The 17,234-nt window shown below is 38.0% G+C and overlaps 1 protein-coding gene and 1 pseudogene across 1 annotated transcript; one reads left to right on the forward strand and one right to left on the reverse strand.

Annotated features, from left to right (window-relative positions):
• Positions 1-2,941: 2,941 nt before the first annotated feature.
• LOC127653877 (sodium/potassium-transporting ATPase subunit beta-233-like) lies at positions 2,942-11,541 on the forward strand. The gene is made up of 6 exons (XM_052140687.1): positions 2,942-3,156; positions 6,337-6,465; positions 8,985-9,140; positions 9,671-9,855; positions 9,958-10,041; positions 10,127-11,541. The coding sequence occupies exons 1-6, from the start codon at positions 3,063-3,065 to the stop codon at positions 10,382-10,384; spliced, it is 906 nt and encodes a 301-aa protein (XP_051996647.1). The 5' UTR covers positions 2,942-3,062; the 3' UTR covers positions 10,385-11,541.
• A 14-nt stretch (positions 11,542-11,555) lies between these two features.
• Positions 11,556-17,234, reverse strand: part of LOC127653739 (nucleoside diphosphate kinase 7-like) — a 48,528-nt pseudogene continuing 42,849 nt past the window's right edge.

Genomic DNA, 17,234 nt, shown 5'->3' on the forward strand with positions numbered 1-17,234 from the left:
GCACATCCCAGAGGACTTGCCAATAGACTGATCTATGTAAACACAGAGCTTTTGCATTCTTACTGGCCAGTAAGCATCAGCGGAATTTCAGAAATGTGTTGTTGATGTTTATGTCAAGTAGATTTGCTTAACATTAAACAATAGTCTGTATGGGAATAAGGATCTTTCATTGATCTAGCAACACTATTAAAGGAATAATTTACACTAAAAATATCTCATTATTTACTCACCCTCATGCCATCCCAGATGTGTATGACTTTCTTTTGTCTGCAGAACACAAATGAAGATTTTTAGAAGAATATCTCAGCTCTATAGGTCCATACATTGCCAGTGAATGGCGACCAAAACTTTGAAGCTCCAAAAAAGTAATCCATATGACACCAGTGATTAAATCCATGTCTTCTAAAGTGATCTAATTGGTTTTGGGTGAGAACAGAATCTTGACATCATCAGTAGTCTCCTTGGCAATCATGATTTCAAGCTCAATTGCACTATACGCATGTCAAGTAGTACAAGTAAGTGTAATCAAATTTGAAATCATGATTGTGCTGAGAGACTGAAATTGCAAGATGGACAGTGAAAAAAGAGACTTTGAGTCTTATGGATTACTTCTATGCTGCCTTTATGTGCTTTTTGTAGCTTAAAGATTATTGCACATTAGAGGCCAGGAGAAAAACCCTTATCACCATCCATACTCTCTTCTGGCAATGTGACCCAGTGTCATTATCGAGATAAACACAAACGTGGCCGCAATGTTTTTGCTTGTTAAAAATTCTACCTCTTCAGGCAGCCTTTGAAAATACCAAGCTAAATATTTGTATCATTATTTGGATCATATCTTTAATTGGATCACGACTATATATGCTAACACTATATATACTATATATTTAACACTTCCTGAGCTGATGCCCTTCCTTCAAATACTCAGTTACGCATTGTGTCATGTATATTTGGACAGGTAGGTGAACACTGTATCTATATCTGTACAGTGTGTATATATATATATATATATATATATACACTGTATATATACACATATATACAACAGTTAGTTCTGGTCCTTGAATCTGATTGGACGAGAGATGTTCCATGACTACTGATGGTCTCACACCATCAGTAATCGGACGCTTCATTGTGTGTATCACTCCGCTTGTGTTCATGCAGTCCTAAACTGTGTAAGAGCAGTGCAGATGTGTTAAGAGCTATCCGTCTCTTTACAGTTAATTTTGTGGCATTACTTAAGCCAGCAGGTTAAACATTAAAAGAGGTTCACATTCTCTGAAAAATCTAAATATCTTATGCATTGTTGTTTCTAAAACAAGATAAATCAGATTTTTGTATATTTTTACAGGACAACGATACAAACAATATTATAAAAATATGAACGTGCCTGGTAAAATGTGCATGTAAAATGGCTAGAAATAGCATTTTATCTTAGCATTAAACTGACAATTTACACAAGGTTTATTTTTATTTCTTCTGCCTCAAACGTACTCCAAACTTACTTCTCTGTCTGCTTGTATGAATGTAAGACATCATAAGAAAGTGTTTCACCGAAGTTCAAATGCATTTTGGATTGCATTATTTATATGGATAAATGTTTTCCATTAGAAAGGACTACATATTAAATTAAACAAATGACAATAAATATAAATAATCTCTTCAGTAATCAAAATACTTTTTGAATGTAACTGTATTCTCATTACCAATTATTTAAATTGTAACTGTAGTGGAATACAGTTAGTTATATTTTTTATTTTAAATACGTAATCTCGTTACCCCCTGACCCTGTTTATATATATACACACACTTTCTATATACAGTATATATTTACGTTTAGCAGGAAAATACATTTACATCGCAAATTCTGGTTACTCCAGGGATGCTTTTGCGTCAGCATCAGATGCCGGAAATGTCCCACCCCTTCCTGAAACGGTAGATATGATTAGTTAGCAAATAACCAATCTCGTCTGAAATGAACGTTCTAATTGGTAGATCAGCTTAGTCGTACTGTCTGTATTGCTCCAGCTGCTCCGTGCGCGTTTAAAGAGAATCTCTGTACAATTTTTTAAATAATAATAATAAAAAACAATATTCACTCCATGCTTGGAGAAAAAGTTCTGGGTCAAAAGCATACTCGTTGTACTGGCAGTCATACCATCACTTATTTTAGGTGGACATACGCAACATCCTAAGAAAGATAGGTGAGCATACGGCGTATACCTGTGTATGCCCTAGATACACTTCACTAATGTTACAGAGACTGTAACTGTTTTACTCTGTTCATCATGTGTTCAGGCTTGGTGGAGTTGGGTTTACCTCTCATTTCCTGTTACCTCCCACAAATGACCTAGAATGGAGCATAGATCATATACTTGAACTTGACTGTTCCACAAAAGGTCATCAGAAAAACTATTCTCCCTCAACCAAACACTACATAAAACTAGGATTTACAGATGATGCACACATTAATTATGCAAACCACTTTAGCGTGGACTCAAGATGCACGGTACTCCATGAGATTGAAAATGTGCTTTGTATCACAGCGCCATCTGGAATTTTATGACTACCACAAGAGTTAATGCTTTTTAAGTATATTTCATTTGATTAATCAAATTGTGTTCTTCTCAACATCTCGAGATACAGTATAACGTTCAAAAACTGACAAAGCAGGGAGAAGGAATTACCTGTGGCATTGCATTAGGATCAAGACACTAGATCAACTATCATTCTGAGGTAAAGAACACAGTTCAGAGTTTGAAAGAAGCAACACTGAACTGTGCTCAAGCAAGCATGAAGTCCACGCCCATTTACGAGTGGTTACGCAAATGCGAAGCGGCGTGTTATTGGTCAGAATGTGCCCTCCTCTTTTGAAGGTAACTTATTAAAACAGCCGTTGGGCGGAGTCGAAATCCTGACTATATATTGAGTAACTACAAGGAAAGGTACCGGGTACGACTTTGTCGAGGTCTTTTTTTTACATCGTAAGGAAAGGGACAACATCGCCGTAAAGTTCATAACGCCCGCTCACACATCGCCTAAAAGGGAACTATTTACCGAAAATGTCTGCGAATAAAGATGGTGGTGGTGGATGGAAGACCTTTATCTGGAATTCGGATAAGAAGGAATTTTTAGGACGAACAGGCGGCAGTTGGTGTAAGTGTTGTAATGAGTTGTCGTCGTCAGCGCCTCTTTTCTTGGATTAAAGTAGGTTTTCTTCCGAATTAGATATTAATATTGATACGGAATAACGTTAAATACAGGACAAACATATACAATGTGTATCGTGACTTTGGAAGGTCTTCACACCTGTTTGATGAGACTTCACACGCCGCTGTGTGAGTCGTGACTTTAGTTTTCAAACTGGGAAAAAACGCCTCGCGCTGTCTTAATCAGATTATCCTATCAAGAGAATAAAAAAAATCGAGTAAACGAATATTTTATAGTTTGTAAATGTGCCGAAATAACTGAGTCATACATGTGTAATAAATTAACTTATCAGGAAATAATACTTGAAATGAGCCAGAAGAGGGTGCAAATGGAAATTACTGAATGGAACTGAATGTTTTTGTTTGATGAATGGTTTACTGAGATGTTGAAGTTTAGGTCCCGTCCTGGGGCTCTTTGAACAACAAGAAAAAAGGTCGTGATAACGATGTTCTGTTATTGTTCAGTCACAGTCAGTCAGCTGTATCTTTAATGGTTAAAATGACGACTGAAATGAACAGTCTAGTTGTCTTCGAATTATAATTTGGTCATGTTTTCCAAGAGTCAGAGTACATAAAAGTTGTTTGCAGAAGCATATGACATGAACATGTTTGTACAGGCGACTAAGTTTATATTTTCTTTCCTCAAAGTGATTTGGCCTGTGTAGTTCACTCATGACCTACAATTACCGTAGTCATAATGGAATAGTTACAGTAATATTTGGTCAAAATCACACGAGTCGCCTGGTTTATGTCATTTTAATTTAGGCTTTTAAAGTGGGAAACCGTCTGTGGTTTATAGTTTTATCAGTCCTCAACATTCGTTTTTATCTCTGCATTTCTGCTCATGTGAGATTGACCTCTGTGGACACTTGCTTCAGTTGCAAAGGCCTGCATTGTTTAGTAACCACGCTATATAATTAATAATTTCGTCTTTAAAAACCGTCTTTTTTATGTTTTAAACATGCAGTTAAGCAATGAAATGGAGGGAAATGTCATGAAACACACACACACACACACACACTGCTGAGTTTAGCATAACACATGTGGAGTACATGTGGAGTGTTATGAGTGTGGCAGTCACATGTAGCTTAGCTAGCTGTGTTCACTTTGAAAATAACTTTATACCTGTAAAAATTAAATTCGTATTTTTAAATGAATAAGTCTTGATAAAGTAATTACAGGTTGGGTGGAAATTGACCAAGTTAACATTACGCAAGCACTATTTTGTGAATCATCTTTCAGTGCCTGTTTCCGTGACTCGTTGATAGCCTAACTGTAAACGGAAAGTACAGCAGTCGTACATTTCCTTCCTGTGATCTACACTATTTTGTCACTTAGTTTGCTGCCCAAAAAATAATGGGACTGAAGACTACATGACATCATAAAATGTACTGTATTTACTCTCTTTGGTTACATAATGGAGGAGAGGCCTTCAGAAGTGTGAGGGACTGAGGTACAAAGTTAATTGTCAGTGGACACTTTTGTGTTTGTGTTTTCCTCTCTGGATGTGATTATTGCTGTTTTTCTGACTTGAACGTGGTTTTGTAAGGAATTTACCATCTCAAGATTTAAAAGCAAACATCCACAAATGTATACCCATAGGGAGAAGCTTTTTTCTCTGCCTACTCTGACTACAACACGTGAAACTATTGTTTGTGGCATTGTATTGAAACATAAATGTGTTTCCTGTAGATTTTAGAGCCGTCAAAGGGTTTATTGCCAGGACTGAAGGAAAGGAAGTATGACCACACACACAAACACACTGTCTGTGGAGGTCGCAATGAAGTATACAGACTGGCACTGCAACTGACAGACAGGAATGTTTATTCTGCAAAGCAGGAGCTTGTCTTCTGTTGTTGCATCACACAGGGGACATGTGAGTTCTGGGAGCTGTGAGTAATGTGTGAGCTAGACTGAAGTTGGTGTCGCTGTCACCTCAGGCACTCGCAGCAAAGTGATGGAAACTTTCTGAATAGTTTGGGTTGTGTCGCAAGATGCTGGGCCTTTAAGGCAAGCTAACTTCCTCAACTTCATGAAAGGAATTAGGACATTTGGCATATTTGCAAATTAAATCTCAGTAATTAGTATGTTATAGAGTATATTTTTAGATGTATAAAAGTCCAGTTTAGAGTTTTTTTATTTTGATTATCAGTTATTCAGTCAAATTAATTGGTCATTTTTCACCTCTGATGACTTTTATTTTATTACCTTGTATGCTCTGTAGTTTAGTGACTGATTAGTCTGAGTTGTAATGTTCCCTTAAAGGGATAGTTCAATTTACTCATCCTCATACCACCCCAGATGTGTATGAATTTCTTTCTTCTGCAGAACAAAAAAAAGAAGATTTTTTTTAGAAGTATATTTCAGCTCTGTAGGTCCATACAATGCAAGTGAAAGGATGCCCCAGTGTATTAATTCATATCTTCAGAAGTGATATTATAGGTGTGGGTGAAAAACAGATCAATATTTAGTTTTTTTTGTTGCTAGAAATTCTTCTCCCTGCCTAGTAGGTGGCGATATACATGAAAAATGTGAATCACCAAAAACACAAGAAGAAGAATGTGAAAGTGGAGGTTTACTGACCAGGGAGGAGAATTTATAGTTAAATTTTTTTTATCTGTTTCTCACCCACACCTATCATTAACTTCTGAAGGCATTCATTTAACCACTGAAATCTTATAGATTACTTTTATGCTGACTTGTGTGACATTTGGAGCTTAAAAATTTTGGCACCCATTCACTTGCATTGTATGGGCCAAAAGAGCTGAGAAATTCTTCTCAAAATCTTTGTTTATGTTCATCAGAAGAAAGACAGACATACACATGTGGAATACTACATCGTGAGTAAATGATGAAAGAATTTTCATTTTTGGGTGAACTATTCCTTTAAATGTCCAATTTATGATTTTTTATATATATATATATATATATATATATATATATATATATATATATATATATATATATATATAATATAATTGGCTATATATATATATATATATATATATATATATAGCCAATATCTGCCTATGTTTATTTTTGTGTTTTGGAAAGTGAAATGTAGCCTAATTTTCCTCTTGTACACACACTGAAATATCCTATTGATTTCATCTATTTTTCTTCACAGTCAAAATCTTCATCTTCTATGTAATCTTCTATGGCTGCTTGGCTGGAATTTTCATTGGCACTATTCAGGCCATGCTCTTGACTCTCAGCAACTACAAACCCACATACCAGGACAGGGTTGCGCCCCCAGGTAACTAAACAAATTAATTGATGTTGAAGATATTGCACGCCACAAAAATACCTGCCCAAAAGTTTTTAGAGGATGAGTAAATTTGTTGTACATATTTTTGAAAGTTGCCCAACGTAAGAGATACAGAATGAACCAAATGTAATTTAACACTAATAGTTGTTTTGACTGGTGTGGTTTGTGAAAAGTACTAAATGCAGCAGTGTTGCAATGTTGGTGATGGTTTTAACATTACACTATGGGAGCTTTCACTTTAGTGTTCCCTTACACTATCTTTTGAAAGATTACTCTTTTTTTTTCTTCAAAATGACAGCTTTCAACATCATTTTAAAATAGAAATCACAGATCTTAAAACCATAACAGTGTGTTTTTGTGAAATACACCAGAAGCTAATATTATATTGACATAAATGAATGCTTTCAAGGAATGTTCAGGGCTCAATTAACAGTATTTGTGGCATAATGTTGATTATCACAAAAACGTTATTTAAACTCATCCCTCACAGTTACAAGGGAAAATTCACTTATAATGGAAGTGAATGGGGCCAGTCCATAACTGTTTAAATATACACTGTTTTAAAGGTGTATAGCCACAAGCTGGAAACATTATACGTGTTACTGTTAACATGATTTTAGTGTGATAAAATTGCTTACTAACCTTATCTGTTTAAAGTTAGGCTATATACAATTTTACAACTTCTGTCATATCGACGTAATGCAGATGAACCCAGTAAATCTTTTAAATGCTGTTATGTCACTAAATCCCTGATTTTATGACTAAAATCACGTTAACACATGCAGTATTTACGTCTTGTGTACTTTTGAAAAAATCTGTATTTTTATGTTTATGGACTGGCCCCATTCACCTCCATTGTTAGTGTCTTAATGTAACTGATTTTTGCTTCTTTTTTTTTTTTTTTTCTAAAGAAAATATTTTTTTTTATTTCAAAATCGAAATAATTTTTATGGTAATCAACATTATGCCACAAATACTGTCGATTATGTGTAACTTGTATTGAACCCAGAACATTCCACTGAAACTGGAAAATGCTGACAAGATTCAGAAGAGGCTTCTCCATCCCAGGCTATAAAAAGCAATCGAGGAGGCAGGAACATTACATATTATTATTTGGCATTGAAATGGAAAAACGGAAAGAACAAAGTGTTTTCGGACAGACTCATTTAATTGAAGTCGCAAAATGTTCCAGAATATTTTAACGCAACTTTGTTTCACTAAACCTTGTGACAGCTCAGCTTCTCTAAAGGTCTGTCTGATCTCAGAGAGAGGAGGGTGGAGGTGGGGAGGTCTAAGGGAGGAGAAGGCAAGAGAGACACACACAGAAAGCCATTTTGACCTTCACACTCCCTGCTGGAATGGTGAAGCTTCCTGTTTGGGCTCTGAGAGCAAAGCTGTTCCTCACAGCTACATGCTTTGCATGTCTTTGAACTGGTATGTCTTGTCATTTACTCGGCACTGACACCTTCAGTGTATGTGGGCTTGAGAATACCATTAAAACGGTTTACAACAGTTTCAGGGTTTATTAAGATTTCGATAAGCCTGATTTGCTGAAATAAATCTTGTGCAATTCAGATTTGGCTATAAAGATGGAAAAAGAAACAGTGGAGAGCATAGTATACTGTGGTTTCCATAATCTCTGCCGCAGTTTGGAAACTATTAGGTTGTTCTACGCCAGCCATGCCAGTCTTATGCCAATGAATGTTTGCATAGTGCACACTCTCGCCTTGACATTAAATTTAGCTGTATGCATAAAGCACTGTCTCAGACCCCGAACATAAACGTGTCTGCCAAGAAGAGCCATTTCCCCTTTAAGAGAGGCAGCCCTCAAACAGTGAACTCTAGAGAAAGAGAAACAACATGAGTAGGAATGGAGCAAAGATCACCATGGTGTGCTGCTATTTGCTGTGAAGAAGGCCGGACGTAGAAAACATGCTGCCTGCGTTCAAGTCCTGCCTCCCTCTTCGGGGCTTAAAGTTTCCATTGTGTGAGAGGAGCACGTGAGGTTGTGGAGAGGAGAGGGGGGAGGGCTGTGAGACTTTCACACAAGCTCTAACTGGATAGACAGAGCGCCTGTGTGATTTTACAACTGTATTGGAACAACGCAGACGAAACTTTCTTAGGTACAATGTTCTAAAGCTCGTCCTTATCACCAGCTTTGCCATCTTAAAGCTGCAGCACGTTTATGGAAGGTCATTACTTGCTTGTTGAAAAGTATCTTCGCATTACAGACAATAGAAGGTTTCCATGTGCTTGTTCTCCTCTGCTGGCTCTGCTCATACCACACCCCATTTTGGCTGTCCACTCGAGTTGGTGGAAAATTACTGCCAAGCTGATAATCTGAATAGCAAACTTCCATGACAAATAATGGAGTTCTTGCATGTGCCTCGGTTACCTGACATTCACCATTCCTATAGCTAGAAGGAGATTGTGCAAGAAAAAAGTCACTTCTAAATTATAATTTAATGTACATTCTGCTACATTTAACCTCTACGCTTGCTTTACAGGATTATCACACACCCCGCGCCCAGACAAAGCAGAGATCACCTTCACCGCGGGGGAGTCGAAGAGTTATGAGGCGTATGTGGAAAATATGAAAAACTTTTTGGAGGCATACAATATCTCAAATCAGATGGATCAAATGAAGTATGAAGACTGTGGAGGTACATCAAGTTCTAATAGATTTTAAGGAATAGTTTACTAAAAAGGGAAATCACCATTTACTCGCCCTCATGTTGTTGACGGTAGAATGACAGCTTCAGTCATCATTCCCTTTCATTGTATGGCTAACAATGCAATAAAAGTGAATGGTGACTGAGACTTACATACATTGTAACATCTCCATTTTTGTTCCACAGTGAAAGAAATGAATATGAGCTCGGAACAACATGAGGGTGCGAAAAGGATGACAGAGTTTTGATTTTTAGGTGAACTATTATTCCTTTAAGGTAGTTGTGTATATACAGGTATATGTATGGTTTAAGTCTTAGAAACCCTTGCTGTATGTAAAAGTAGGTCAGCTAAAGATGTTTTCCAGCTCTGTCATATGATCTTCATTGATAACTCACCAGTTAATGTTTGCTTAGGTACACATTTGTGGCTTTATTTGAGGGTCTTCTTGCATGCTCATGTACTGTTGTGGTAAACACAGTTGCATTAGTTACTAACAGGTTTAAATGTGTTTCATGTTCAGACAAACCCACAACCTACACAGACCGTGGAGAACTGGAGGGTGACTATGGCATGAGAAAGGCCTGCCGTTTCGATAGATCCTGGCTGAAGGAGTGCTCAGGCTTAACGGACCCATCCTTTGGCTTCAAGGATGGCAAACCCTGCATCATTGTTAAACTCAATAGGATAGTCAACTTCAGGCCCCGGGTGAGTTTTAGACTGTTACTAAAATAAACTTTTGAATACTTCCGTGGTTGATAAATCCATGGTTGTTTGGTTTAATATTGAGATGCCAATCTCTCTCTTTAGCCTCCAGTTTCGAATGACAGTCTCCCTGAGTCAATCCACACCAGCTCTCAGAGCAATCTCATTCCAATCCACTGCTCAAGCAAGGTAAGAAATACTAACATCCTGGTTACAGTATATACCATATACCATAAAGCCAGTTGCATCTAACACTAGGTCTGCTTGTCAACAGAGAGCAGAAGAAGCAGACAAGCTTGGGCATATTGACTACTTCGGGGTGGGTGCTGGTTTCCCCCTCCAGTACTATCCTTACTATGGCAAGTTGCTACAGCCACAGTACCTCCAGCCTCTATTGGCCATCAAGTTTCAGAACATCTCGAAGGATTTCGACATGCGCATTGAGTGCAAAGTATTCGGAGCGAACATTGGTTACAGCGAGAAGGACCGTTCTCAGGGACGCTTTGACATCAAAATCCACATCAAGTCATGACCATTGCTATGAAAATAGCATTTTTACTCTGCCCCTTTCAAAACACAATAATTTAGACAAATACAAATTCAGTTGGAAAACAAATAGTCTTGAACAAACTTTCATAACAAACGGGACCTACACTTAATCTGTATGCTTTACACTAGCTTTCTCTGCATGTCTAGGGTTAGAATGTAAATTACAGGAAGAGTAGCAATAGCAAAGTATTTATTCTACTGTAAATGAGAATATTCCGTGAGCCATGGGACATTCATTTATTACTGTAAATTATAATTCCACTACTGATGTAGCGAGCAGTGTTTCTGTCCCCTGAGTATTTCTGCCTAGTGTGGTCTCTATATTTTATGGAGTGTGCAGTGCATTGTAGTCGCATACAATGGTCCTTTCCAAGCCATGTTGTAATTTCTGTTGTCTTATGTGAGCGACTTGGTGGTCCAAGGTGTGTGTGTGTGTATGTGTGTGTGTTTTAGTGAGCGTGAGGGTGTTTGAGTGGGAATGTGTGTATTTGTCTACTTCAAAACTGAAAATACTGGCATGGTACGCTCTGAACTCCCCAGGTGTGTGAGTAAGTGACTGCACTCCGTTCAATTATACTTTTTTCCTTTTCTTTCTTTCTTTCTGTCTTTTTTTTTTTTTTTCGTTGATTTGTGGGGAATGTTTTAACATCACCTATTGACTTTTTATTTGATTGTATTTGGGAAATTGGGGCAAATGACATTTCTGTGTAAGACTTGTATTTCCTTTATTATTAAGTGTAGAACTGTGTCTAGTCTGGAGAACTGATGTGTGCCCAGTGGTCACCATGGCAACTCAGTGTTTTTAATCATTTTATTTTTTTTGTTCTGGAGACATCACGTTATGTGGTGTTACTTTCTAATGAATGTTTTAGCCATTTCAATGGTGAAAGAATTTTATATTTATGCAGTTGTACAATTTTTTTCAGTAGGAGAATGTGTAATGTATGAATCCAAATACCAAAGTCTCTGGTCAGAGATTAGAAACCGGTCAGAAGCAATGCAGTACCACATGTTCTAGAATATTTTGTGCTTAAAAGTCAATGTTGAACATCACAGCACTTGTCAAGAGTTTTGTGTGCTCTTGTAATGTTATTTAAATCTGAGTAATACCTGAAAAAAAATAAATGGACAGACAACTGAGGTATTGTTTAAGTGGTCTTTATTTAAATACTGTTAGACGAATGTCTCTTAAAGTTGCTTTATCCATCCAAAATCTTAAAGAAATACTGGACCTGCATAACAGAAATGATCACAATTTAAGACGATCTTCCATAATGACATTGAGCATTTTTCCATGCACACCAATACTCTGATAACTATCGTAATTCAGCTTATTTAAAAATAAAAGGGAACATAAGAAAACTCTGCATGAAATTAGAAATCATCGGATTATGCTCTACTTTTGATGACAAACCGTAAACATGCATACACACAACACTTGCGCACATTGTATAAGCAGTAAGAACGCCGCAAAGGAGTTTATATGCAAAGCTTAATCGAGTTAAAGGATAACTATACCCGTTTCGATCTGTTTTTGCTTAACCCATTAAAAGAAAACTGCATTACACGTTGTGGCTTATTAAGAATAATTGATGTAAGACAGCATGTAAACACACTCGCTAATAGAATATCATCACCAAGAAAAAGTGTACATCATTAATTATGCATATATTAATAATTAATACTACATTTATCATTAATAATGATTAATAATTAATACTACATTAATCAATAATGCACATTTCACACTTAATTCATTTATCACATAATTAGGCCTCAGCATCAGGTCACCAGCTTGTTTTAGTTTCAAACAATTGACTTCCCCTGCATTGTGCCTGTTACAGCAGCGTGCGTCTGCTTAGCACAGAAGACTTTGTGCAAGGCCTCTTTGAGGCCTGAGCTCTTGGAATGTCATGGCTGAGTCGGTCAGCAGGCAAATGATTAACAAGGAGCCATTTGTGCTAGGAGGCAGGACAGATCAGTAGTTGTGCAAAACAATGACGTCCACTGGGCCAAACCCACTCCCTGGCATAACAATGCCCCCCCCACCACCAAACTGACTTTATCCGCCTGCTTCCCCCTTCTGTGAGACTAACTGGTCTCTAGGTCTGGATCGACCATACAAAGGACAGTCATGGAACCAGGATGCCATTTTGTTCTGGGCTTCACAAGCATTTGTGGGATGCATAAAACATTCTTGAAGCGTCATCAAAGCTAGTCATAAAACAACAAACACTCTGGCCAAAACGTGAGCATGAGTTTGAATGAGATTTGCATGAGCAGCTCACCTCCAGAATCCCGTCCTCTTGTATGTCTGTATAGTGAACGCCATTCTGCACTTTGATTTTGACGTAAAGAGCTCGTAAAGTAGTAGGCAGAAGATGGCGTACAATTTCCTGTAAGGAAACAAAACACACAATAACATTATGACTGCTCTTTGATGGGTTACAGTTAGAACAATCAAGCATCTACTTAGAACACGTTTTCATCTGTAGAACAATCAGATAAAAGCATGGGCGATGTTGCACGTTTTGTGATAGTTACTCATGCCCAAACATACTGAGAGATCAGATAACATCACATTCTATCCTGGTCATCAGATTACTCACACATGCTTGTTCCCGTTACTCAAACAGATACTTCTTGTTTACAGCAAACATCTGCTTCCTATAGCCTACTATTTCTATGAACCCTCCACAGTATATCAGAATAACTTCTTATGGATTTGTAAATATTTTGATTTTCAAATCACCTTAAACTCTTAATTAGGGATTGTAGGCATTCTTAAAATTAATGTGACTGAGTGATTCTCACAAAACCTGTCAAGAAAATATCCTGGTCATACTAAACACCTAATTAACTAAAAAAATATGAAATGTTATTCTGCAAAAAGAAAATTGAGCCTATATTAAGCACCCCCCCCCCCATTATTAACATAACACTATTCCCACTGTTTCCAATTATTCTCATTACCATTAAAGTAAATTTTTTTGAATAATTATAGTAAAAAAAATTGTTTTACAGTGAATTTCAAAAATTTGTCCAGCTCAATCCATCCTGAAAGTAAAGGCCTTTGCACACCTATTTGGCCCTTTCACATAGAAAGCGACGAGATCGCTGTTAGCACATTCATACCATTACAATAGGTGGTGCTAATTGACAAGCATTTTTACCCGGTATGGTAGGTGGTTCAATGCATCATTTAGCTGGACCGAGAATGAGGATTTAACAAGTTTGCAAAAACGTTTCGCTCCAGGTGTGAATGGCTCATTAGGAATCCATTGTTCCAATTCAAAATGTTTATCGCGGTGAGAAATCGGGAAGAAAATTTGTGTTTGGGGTGCAAAGATCTTAACACCAGGCTGGCGGAGGACATGAAGTTTGGTCGGGGCATATTGTCAGGCAAAAAACAGTAAAACCCACAACGGTAGCAGAGTAATATATATGATATGAAAGTCTCACAGTTAAGATTTTGGACATAATGGGACTGATAGTCCTGTAGTTGATTTTGCAGTAGCATAACAGGCTTGAAATATATATGATCATCTTTACATCACTTAAGAAAGGTGCACAAATGTTAACTAAACACTCCTCTACCGTTAGAGCATGACAGAAGTTCAAGGGGTCTTGGCTGAGTTTAATTTGAGTTTATATTTCACTGCCCTTTCAGCAGAATGTTGGACTAATACCAGGTCTTGACTTTAATTCGCGCTCACATGTGCTTCTCATTCAAAGCTCAGCTGGCCAACTGGCTATGGCTAAAATGGAACCCGATGAAACGAAATGTTCCTGAGGACACAAGCTGTCGGCTCTACTGTACTCTGCTAATCTCTACCAGTGGGTAATTCAACCCCCTCCATATCATTCCATGGGGGATATTTATCTAAATGTAAATAAATTAGGATTTCCTCAGCCACGCCCATCTTGAAATTTCATTTCAGTGGCCCAGGACCACACAATTCAAACATAGCGACCACACATTGTCTTGAGAGAAAGTCAGTGCCAGAATTAGTGTTTTGGTTCAAATAAAGTCTGCATTGTAACATAGAATTTACATTCTTAAGCTTTGAAGAAGAATGGGATGTTTAGAGACTCTCACTGGTTAGTTATTATCTCCTTATCTCATTGGCTCGACTACTTCAAACAGACTTCGTAGTCACACTGAGGTAATGAAAGCCTTCACTCGGTTTAGTTTTATCTAGATTTGCAGTCTATTGCAGTCTACTGTGATAATTTAAACACAAGACTACAATTTCAAATAGGCTAAAAATATCAAATTTCAAATGCCAAAAGGCAGTGCTATTATAACATTAATAAATGGTTCACTTCTCTAGACGTGTACTTTTCTGATTTACTGGTTTTGTCTTTGATATGTCAATGGCTTGTGTTTTTCATTCGCTTTAGATTAGAGTCTGTTAAACAAATAACAGTAAATGTTAATGTAAAAAAATGTCATGGTATTACCATGTTTTTCCTGGACATGATGATTCATGTTGTTTGGACATATGCCATGGTAATACCATGGTGAATCTCCTTGAAGTACCATGGAGCACCATGAAAATGCCATGGTACATGAATAAGGTAATCATTCTGAACCAAGGTATATCTCGAAGTAACATGGTACCTTCTAACAACATCACTTTACCATGGTAATGCCCCTGTACTATTTGAAAGCGTCATAAACTTTGTCAAAACATGTATCTTAACAGGGCAGATATTTCATGGGAAAATACCATATATACAACCAAACGCATATATAAACATTGAGGCTGGTATGTATAGTTCTGAGAGAATTCCTGGCAAAGCTGGCTCACTTTAATTGTATTAGTTACCTGCAGCCACTGAGCTTAATGTCAATTTAATGAGCCTTGCCAAGCCCTCACACTAATGTTCACACACAGACCACAGGCTACACAGCTAGGAATAAACCAGCTAAAGGCCAAAGTGTACTTCGGTTTTCCGTGTTCCAGATCGGATCTCACACAGTATGCATGAAGAATTTTTTATCATCAGCACATTCTGCATGGACAGTCCATGTGCAGCCCAGTTTTTTTCGACACACAGACAGTCCTCGTCTGTGCGCATCATCTGCATATGTCCTACCGTTCATGTGCTATAAGAGGATCACAGAGTAATACGCATGCGTCATACTTGTTAATTTTCACTTGTGGTAAAAGAGTATACATTAAAAGGCTGTGCAAGACGATCCGGCATGCAGAAAAACAAAGTACACCCAAGATTTAAGGGGTCGTTCACACAGAACACGTCCTTGTGCTAAAAAGAGCTAGACACAACGAGGCGAACGCAGTTGACTCAAGAGACGCTGAGAAAAAAAACAGTGAGAAGTGGTGTAAAGGTCAAAGATGTCCGTCTAGAGCAGGGGTGTCCAACTCTGTTCCTGGAGGGCCACAGTCAGCAGAGTTTAGCTCCAACCCTAATCAAACCCACCTGAAGGAGCTAATCAAGGTCTTCAGGAGTGCTTGAAGATTACAAGGAGGCATTTTGGAGCAGGGCTGGATCTAAACTCTGCAGGGCTGTGGCCCTCCAGGAACGGAGTTTGACACCCCTGGTCTAGAGTATGGTTACATCATAAAACAAGTGGAAAAACTGTGCGGACAGATGCAAAAATGTGTTTGGTGTTAATGGCCCCCCAAAGTGAGTAAAGGCGAAAGTATACTTCGGTTTTCCACGTTTTGGATCACGCACAGTCATCAGCACAGTCTGCGCGGACTGTCCGCGTGCGGGCCAGTTTTTCTCGACGTAAAGCAGTCCTCGTCTTTGAGCTTCATCAGCACATGCAACTGCCGTTGACTGTAATAAAAAGTAGCACAAAGCAGTTGTAGTGCACATGCGTCAAACACATTCGTACGTATTCGCTCGTAGTCAACAGAGTATACTTTGAAAGGCTGAGCACTCTACGCTGTAGGGGACGATCCTTCACACAGAAAAACTAAGTATTTCAAAGAACGCATCCATGCGCTAAAAAACACGAATAGGTGTCTTGAGGCGCGTTTTTCATAGATACACAGCATCTAATAAAGCAGTGTTCCTGCACGAGATGCTGGGAAAAAAAACTGCAAGAAGTGCCGCAATGGTCAAAGACATCCGTCTAGTGCACGTTTACACAGACAAAAAAAAACCTATTGAATAACCACACAGATGGACGCAAACGACGCATTCTGTGTCAGCGCCTCGTTAAGAGAGTTAATATTATTGAATGCCTATCACTGCCTCTTTATCTGTGGAAATACTGTTTAAAACAACCCAAGTTTGAAAAAGATATCTGTGTTGGTGATAACCATTTCTGAAGGCCACAGTTTGACTTCAATATCTATACTGTTTCTGGGAGTTTCTTAATCTAAACAGACCCACTGCCAGACACAATGTACATATACACTAAACCATCACCCTATCTCCCCCACCCTGTTGCACAGAACATGAATGTCAATAGAGTACACACTGACGTAAGAGTACTGTCTATGTAGACCGGGGCGAAAAATCATTACCTCACTAACCATCTTGCTGGCCACAAAGCCAGTGAACTGAGACACTTTTAGTTTGTTGTCTACGACAACGTTACCAGTGTCTTTTACTTGTAAAATTGGCTACTTAAAGGAGACAACATTACCTCAGTGACATCCTTTCCACCAAGTTCTTTTACTTCTCAGTTATTTAAAGAGCCATTGTGTTAATCTGCTTTGCAGGTATGTTAATAAATGAGCAATAAACTCCAGCCATTTTCATTTATGAGGGCATTGTGTAATCCAAGACAAGCCAAGGTTGGTTTTTCCAGACAAATCTCCAACACCTGTACAAAGTCAAATTAATTCCTG

The sequence above is a fragment of the Xyrauchen texanus genome, chromosome 13, assembly GCF_025860055.1.
Source record: "Xyrauchen texanus isolate HMW12.3.18 chromosome 13, RBS_HiC_50CHRs, whole genome shotgun sequence".
Lineage (NCBI taxonomy): Eukaryota > Metazoa > Chordata > Actinopteri > Cypriniformes > Catostomidae > Xyrauchen > Xyrauchen texanus.

Coding starts and splice junctions, on each gene's coding strand:
- LOC127653877 (XM_052140687.1), top strand. CDS start 3,063: ATGTCTGCGAATAAAGATGGTGGTGGTGGATGGAAGACCTTTATCTGG. Junction 3,157..6,336: donor ACGAACAGGCGGCAGTTGGT/GTAAGTGTTGTA, acceptor TTTTCTTCACAG/TCAAAATCTTCATCTTCTAT. Junction 10,042..10,126: donor CAATCCACTGCTCAAGCAAG/GTAAGAAATACT, acceptor GCTTGTCAACAG/AGAGCAGAAGAAGCAGACAA.